Genomic DNA, 7,355 nt, shown 5'->3' with positions numbered 1-7,355 from the left:
TCGAATGATTTGATGTATTGCACATGCCAAAATTGAAAAGCTACACCAAAAAACGAGATGAGATGAGATGACCATTTTTAGGGTTTGGTGGGGTTAGAAGATCTCATCAGGAACGGACGGTGTGTTGCATTGTTGGCACTCTCAACCTGAAAAACACACAAGATATATACCGCGTATTAAGAAACAAAGAAGTAAATACAGATTTAAAAATATTCTGAATTGTCATTTCATTCAGGCTTTTCGGTGTGGCATGTCTAAAAGTATGTTATATTCACCGAGGCATGTAGCATGTCCTAGTTTATTTAAAGACTTGTGTGTGTTGAGCAACTCCAAGTCTCTACTTGATTTAGACCAACCCTCCTGATACACCTTAACATGACTCACCGGTGAATGACAAAGAAAACCAATGCACGTCTTAACACACCAGATTCCATTCACGGCTTACACGAACTATATACAAGCTGTAACTTATATTTCTTTGCTGTGTTTGGAAGTCAGTACATCGTGAAATAGGATACCAGTATTGTTGACAACACTGGGTTCCAGATTTTTATCTTCAACACATTGCTTTTGGTTATTTGAATACACAATGGAGCTAGAAGGTTATAATGACCAATTACGCAAATATACGTTTTCCTAATGTCACTTGTGAAACAAAAATCTGTTTCTGCTTAACTAAAATGAGATCATTCCACCCCATAAAGTAAAGCTATTGCTAGACAAAGCTGTTTGAGATGTGACACCTAGTGGTACTGAGTGGGAGCACACACAAACAGCTAAATACTTGAGGAAATATTGTTTTATTTGTTCATACGATCCAGCCACATGCATGAACTGACAAGAGTCAGTTCTACCAAAAAGACAGTAAAACAGCAACATATCTCCAGATATGCAAGACGAGGAGAAAAAAAAAGAGAAAAAAAGACCTCCGGTTAGATAGAAAAAATGTAAGTCAACATTCGAGCCCTGTCAGTAACAAGTAAATACAAAGTTCTTTGGAAAAATTCAAACCCCCACAAAATCCTTTTTAAGTTTGTGGTAACTGCCCACTTTCTACTCGCAGTAGGTCCAGTAACCACAGGCTGAAACCTTTCTAATCCAGTAACATTTATTTACCCCGTACCCTTCAATTAACATCCAGCCTCTTTCCTGCCTGGAAACAAAAGTTGCAGTGTGCTCTGTGTCATTATGGAAGACCATGAATGTTTCGCCAGGAAAATATCTCTCTCGTTACTTCTCTTCTAGCTCAGTTCCTGGACTTTCTCAGAAGAAGAGGTGGCCACGACTTTGCCGTCCACTATTTCCTCAACGATGGTCTTCACTCTCCTCTGAATGTGAGGGTTATGCTCTGTGGAGGAAGTCACAGAAACCAAACAATATTTTTTTAATAGGATAATCAAATGGATGTCTGTGAGTTTGGTGTAAAACTGTGTTTATTGTGAACCACAGCTGAAGCCCATTCTGAGAACCAAAAGGATTTGATGGAGAAGGGGGTGGGGGGGCCACAAGTAGATGTTTAGATATGTGGATGAACGGATGTTGCGATGAAGAGGGGATGGCTGGCCTAAAGTGACCTGCTTTTGTTTAATTCCACAATGACTTACACTCTGAATGGTTAACAAGTTACTGTGAAAGTGGATTGATGGATGAAACTTTGGAATGAAACTTTTGACCTTCTCTGGAGGTCGACCTTGTTGCTCACCTTCTTCCACCACCGTCACTTCCTGGACCTTCTCAACTACAATCACCTTCTTCTCTTTCACCTCTCGGACAGTGTTCTGGTGGCTGGCCGTTGAAACCACAACAAAACCACAACGTTTCAGAGAAATTCCAAAATTCCACATTTATTAAGTCACTCACCTCCTATCATCCCTCTTTCCCTCAGCACTCTCTTCCCCTGTAACACTTTCCTTCATCTATTACCCCAGCCTCAACCACCTCACCCTCCCTCTGTCCGTTACATCTCTCCATCACCCCCCCCCCCGAACTCTGTTTATCTGATGAATTCCTTTTCATCTCCATGTCTCCCCAAATCATTCTCTCACCAGCCTTCCTGTTTAACCCCTGCTTCTCTCACCTGTACGCCTCTCCGTCCAGCAGCCTCCTGTACTCGGCAATCTCCATCTCCAGCCTCATCTTGATGTCCAGGAGCACATGGTACTCTGTGGCCTGGAGGTGGATGCTGGTGGTGAGCTGCTGGAGCTCTTCCTCCATGGCGTTGATGCGGAGCTGCAGGGCGCTGAGCTGGGCGCCGTAGCGACCGTTCACTTCAGCCATGCTCTGCTCCAGGTACTGTTTCTGTAGACGGGGGAGGTGTGGAGCAGGCGTGAGGGGGCATGTGAGGGAGCGGGGGGAGTTAGTGAATGAGTGAGTGAGTGAGTGAGTGAGTGGGGGGTGAGTGAGTGGGGGGTTGAGTGAGTGAGTGGGGGAGTTAGTGAGTGAGTGAGTGAGTGGGAGAGTGAGTGAGTGGGGGGTGAGTGAGTGGGGGGTTGAGTGAGTGAGTGGGGGAGTTAGTGAGTGAGTGAGTGGGAGAGTGAGTGAGTGAGTGAGTGGGGGAGTGAGTGAGTGAGTGAGTGAGTGGGAGAGTGAGTGAGTGAGTGAGTGAGTGAGTGAGTGAGTGGGGGAGTGAGTAAGTGAGTGAGTGGGAGAGTGAGTGAGTGAGTGAGTGGGGGAGTGAGTGAGTGAGTGAGTGAGTGGGAGAGTGAGTGAGTGAGTGGGGGAGTGAGTGAGTAGGGGAGTTAGTTGGTGAGGAAGGGAGGGAGGGAGTAAGGCAGACAGTGAGGTGGTTCAATTTATATTTAAAGAGAAAGAAATAATACAAAATAAGGGCCTTAGAATGATTACATCTGTAAAACATGCAAAATAAGAAGACATATTTTTCCAAAAAATACATTTATCATACTAGTAATGTATTCAGATATCCAACAAGATTTTGCTCGCTTCATTTCAAGGTCCTCATGAAGAACTCCCCATACCTGAGTGAGCATGCCCTGCAGCTCTACCTCCAGACTCTGGAAGGTTCTCTTCCGGTCACCCAGCTCTGACTGGGAGGTCTTCACCTCCGTGGTGCTGGTGGTGATCTGGACCTGCAGCGCCTCCACCTGGCAACCGGAGGAACACATGGAATTTCTCAGAAAACACAACCACCACTTACAGAAATACCAGGAACCACAAGGAGTCAGCAGATTCACAACAGAGTGTGTTTGAGTCTATTGGGTCACATGTTTCGTTTGCTCTGAAAACACGCAGCCACATTCAAGGGGGCTGGTTTCAGTTTCTAGTCAACTTGCATGCTCTACACACAAAGGTAAACCCTTTTTAACGTGTGTTTGTATTTCAAGGTTGTTTCACCTTTCCTTGGAACCACTTCTCAGCCTCTCTCTGGTTCTTCTGCACGAGAGACTCGTACTGCTCCCTCATATCATGCAGTTCCTTGTTCAGGTCGGCAGAGGCAGGGCAGTCCATCGTCACGTTCACGGCTCCGCCCTGCTGCACACGCATCAGTTCCATCTCCTATAACAAGATAACAGGAAGAGAGGGAGAAGAACTACAAGGTTTAATGCTATGAGCCCTGGGATTTGTAGTCCAATTCTCCTTGGGTAGACAGGCATGACAGGTATGGAAAGCTGTACTAAAACCAAGGACGCGGACGGGAAGCTGTACTTGAGACTTAGAGCTCTTATGCCACCTGGTGGCTGAAAAAGTAACTAACCCCTAACGCCAACCCTGCCCACAAAAACACAGCTTGTAAAAAAACAAAGCGTGTTGAGATGTGACGAGGCGTGTCAGTCACCTCCTCGTGGCTCTTCTTCAGGTAAACCAGTTCCTCTCTCAGCCCCTCGATCTGCATCTCCAGGTCGCTCCGGGAGAGCGTGAAGCTGTCCAGAACCCCCTTTAGACGGGCCATGTCTGCCTCCACAGTCATCCGCATGTTGAGCTCCATCTCAAACCTAGCGACAGAGGACAAAGGGGCCGGGGTCACGACCCCTACTTCCACAGGCCCAGACTTCCACAGACCCTGACTTCCACAGACCCAGACCCAAAAAACACACGCAAAAACGTGCCGGTAAAGACTTGAGGGGATTTTTTTGCACTAGGGGCAATCAATCACTTACTTGATTTTGAAGTCGTCGGCTGCCAATCTGGCGTTGTCCAACTGCAGGGTCACCTGAGCGTGATTCGTGTACGCCAACAGGATCTGAGCAGAAACCACACGTCCACATCGTTTTCATCAGTTGACGGTAGACTGTGATCCAATATCTGTAAATAGATCTTTTCTCCTATTCGTTCCTGTGGTATGCCCGTTTGTGGATCACTATATCCATGCCTCAGGAAACTGACTAAGGAGGCCAAAGTGTTAGGCATAGTGCCCATGTCCAGGATGCAGCTGGTGATTATAATGTCGTAGTTGATTTGGTGTTTAGAGTTTGTGCATTTAGTGAAGTATATAGTGTGAGCTCAACATGGCTGAAAAACATTGCGATACTGGTGGCAAAATATTTTTTTGCAATGTCAAAATGCTTCTCCAAACAACGTCAAACAATGTACTCCATTGGACTATAAATTGAACACCTGACTGGTTCTCGAGATAATCGTGGGAAAGTCCCTGCTCAAAAATCCCATTCTAAAAAATAGACACACAGACAGGCAAACAGAGATTCTTGTCATTCTTAGAGAGATTCCTGGCATTATTAGAGAGATGGGATTTTAGGGCCGCGAGTCTAAGGCCAAGACTAGTTTTAAACTAAATGTATGCAACTGGCCCCTGGTGTCAAAACTACATTACCCAGCAGTACCTTCTTACGGAGTCCAGAGATGGTGTCAAGGTAGACGGTCAGGTCCTTGCTGTGAACTGGGGACCTCTTCTCATAGAATTCCTTGATCTGCAGCTCTAGTTTCTGATTGGCTGCCTCTAAGGAACGCACCTGTGTAAATAAATAGGTGGATTAGAAAGTCAGTGAATACTGTCATGTTCATTTGTCACACGGAAAGATAATCCACTAACATGGAGGCAACGGAAAAATGACAATAAAGCCACCCCTGCACCTCTTTTCAGTGCAAGATTACAGGAATTTTACGCGCACAATTGCCTGTGTTAAAAATAATGCAGGCTTTTGCGCCATAGTTTCTCTTCATATGCAGAATAACTGTAGCCTATATATACGTTTTGCGTTTTGGAAAAGGTATTATGTATGTAAAATGTGTTACTGGGGAATAATCATATGCATTAGGCTGTGTAGGATACTGATGAAAGAAAAACATAAGTTAACAAAAACTTTTATTGAATGGAAATGTTATTATTATGTTATTATTTCTGTATTATGTTTTTTTTGTTTGTAATTGTTTTTGTTAAGCGGGGTGCTGTGTCTAAGAGTCACATGCGGAAACGCGCGTAAATTACAAATAGCCCGTGATTTCCAAAAACATTACCATCACTCTTCCTTACCTTCTCCAGATAGGTGGCCAAGCGGTCATTGAGGTTTTGCATGGTCACCTTTTCGTTGGCGCTCATGATAAACTCGCTGGAAGGCGCAGCCATGGACAAAGCGGACACGGACTGAGAAATACGGGTGCCATATCCCCCGGCACCCCCGTATACGCTGGGTGTGCGGCTGCTTCTGACGGAGGACGCAGACACGCTCATTCGAGACCTACCGCCTCCAACCGCTTGGAACGGCATCCCTCCGGATAAGCTGAGTCCACTGGAGCCTATACTGCTGCGTGAGCTGTAGCTACTTCTGCGACTGACGACGACAGACATTGTAAGTGATGATGGGCAATCGTGTCCTTCGGGGGGTGAGATGTGCTCGTCCTACTCAGAGGCGTCAGGTGTCCCAGACCAGGCCAACGAGACTCTTATACAATTTCACGACTGATTACGTCACGACTAGACTGGCACGAAGAAATGTTTTGATGTGGGTGTGAAACACGAGATATGCTAAAGGTCATGCACTGGTGGAAATTAAGAGTGCAAGGTCATTGTCAAGGGTTAACAGACCAGTCGTGCAACATTTTCTGAAAATTCACTAAGCTTTCCAATTAAACGCCCACTTGGCATTTAAATACAATAGGCCTATGCATTGCGTCGGCGTTTTTTAATTAGACTGCTTGGGACCTTTTAGAAATGATTTTGTATCAATTCAGTAAGGTTTTGATTGGTGACATGTACAATACCGACAACTAATGTGCCTAACATTAGTAATACGTATAATTTCCTTACATTTTATGTGTAACCTATTGAATTTATTTATTTTATTTATTTTTAAATTTAAGTGTTGAAGTATTTAATTATGAACTGTACTTTTGCTATTGAAATATTTAACTATACTTTTGGAAGATAGGTAGATTATGAATTTCAGTTCTGTCATTTTTGTTTCAATGAAAGCCCCTGAAAGATTTTTATGTCACAGTGATGAGGCTGTGGTCGTGTGTGTGTGTGTGTGTGTGTGTGTGTGTGTGTGTGTGTGTGTGTGTGTGTGCGTGTGTGTGTGTGTGTGTGTGTGTGGAGGGGGGGGGGGTCATAAATGGGGACGGGGGTAAAAAGGGGGAAGGGGAAATAAATTGGTCTCAGAAAAGTCTGGATGGATATGTTGTAAAGGGACCAGTGAAATATCTGTAGCTTACCATCAATTGTATTTTTTATTTACATTTCTGAGCCTAACCCCTCCCTACATAAAAACACAAAACATTAGTTGTAATGTTATGACACTGAGTAATTGCCTTGTCATTCCTCAATGATTCCATGACCACACAGACATACCCCACAGACATTTGACTTGAGTGATGAATAACAAGATGAAGATTTGCAAATGTACCTTTTTGCTTCTAATCTACCTCTCAATGCAATCTATCACAACCAGAATATAAAGAATGATCCAGACCTATATGGTTTCCGTCAAGACTTCTCAAACATTCTGAAAGCACACAACTTACAGTAATCAAAACTCATAGCCTCATTGTTAGCCCACTCATCGAGCCGAAAAAGATTAAAAGGGAGTGTTTGCGTTGAGACTTTTACTTTGGCATTATGTGAATAGGGAAGGATGATTTCAAAGGAAAGCCATTGAAGCCTAAACTCTGTTTCACAGAAAGCCGTTTCCGTGCCTACATACTGGCACCCTTCCAACCTGTTTTCTTAAGTGCTATTGAAAGAAAAAAAAGTGTGTTCTGCATCGATAAGCATATGTATTTGGCCTGAGCCATAATTGTTTTTCTGTTTTGTTTTGGCATGTCTGCTCATGAGGAGTGGCGGAAATAATGCAGTCTGCTTCACGTGCGGTTAGAATGAAACATATGCAACATTAAAGAGAAACAATTACCCCACCTTGTTTTACTTTCAGTTGATGACATTTAGA

At 44.1% G+C, this 7,355-nt stretch overlaps 1 protein-coding gene across 1 annotated transcript; it reads right to left on the bottom strand.

Annotated features, from left to right (window-relative positions):
* Nucleotides 1-781: 781 nt before the first annotated feature.
* Nucleotides 782-5,836, bottom strand: krt99 (keratin 99). The gene is made up of 9 exons (XM_062448240.1): nucleotides 5,447-5,836; nucleotides 4,797-4,925; nucleotides 4,116-4,198; nucleotides 3,794-3,950; nucleotides 3,352-3,513; nucleotides 2,976-3,101; nucleotides 2,078-2,298; nucleotides 1,703-1,785; nucleotides 782-1,348 (listed from the first exon to the last, which is right to left on the bottom strand). The coding sequence occupies exons 1-9, from the start codon at nucleotides 5,759-5,761 to the stop codon at nucleotides 1,242-1,244; spliced, it is 1,383 nt and encodes a 460-aa protein (XP_062304224.1). The 5' UTR covers nucleotides 5,762-5,836; the 3' UTR covers nucleotides 782-1,241.
* Nucleotides 5,837-7,355: the final 1,519 nt, after the last annotated feature.

Source organism: Osmerus eperlanus, chromosome 22 (genome assembly GCF_963692335.1).
Source record: "Osmerus eperlanus chromosome 22, fOsmEpe2.1, whole genome shotgun sequence".
NCBI lineage: Eukaryota > Metazoa > Chordata > Actinopteri > Osmeriformes > Osmeridae > Osmerus > Osmerus eperlanus.
This window is presented reverse-complemented; position numbering and strand designations above follow the sequence as displayed.

Coding starts and splice junctions, on each gene's coding strand:
- krt99 (XM_062448240.1), bottom strand. CDS start 5,761: ATGTCTGTCGTCGTCAGTCGCAGAAGTAGCTACAGCTCACGCAGCAGT. Junction 4,199..4,796: donor TCTCTGGACTCCGTAAGAAG/GTACTGCTGGGT, acceptor GTTTCTGCTCAG/ATCCTGTTGGCGTACACGAA. Junction 2,299..2,975: donor TGCAGGGCATGCTCACTCAG/GTATGGGGAGTT, acceptor CCCCGTCTACAG/AAACAGTACCTGGAGCAGAG.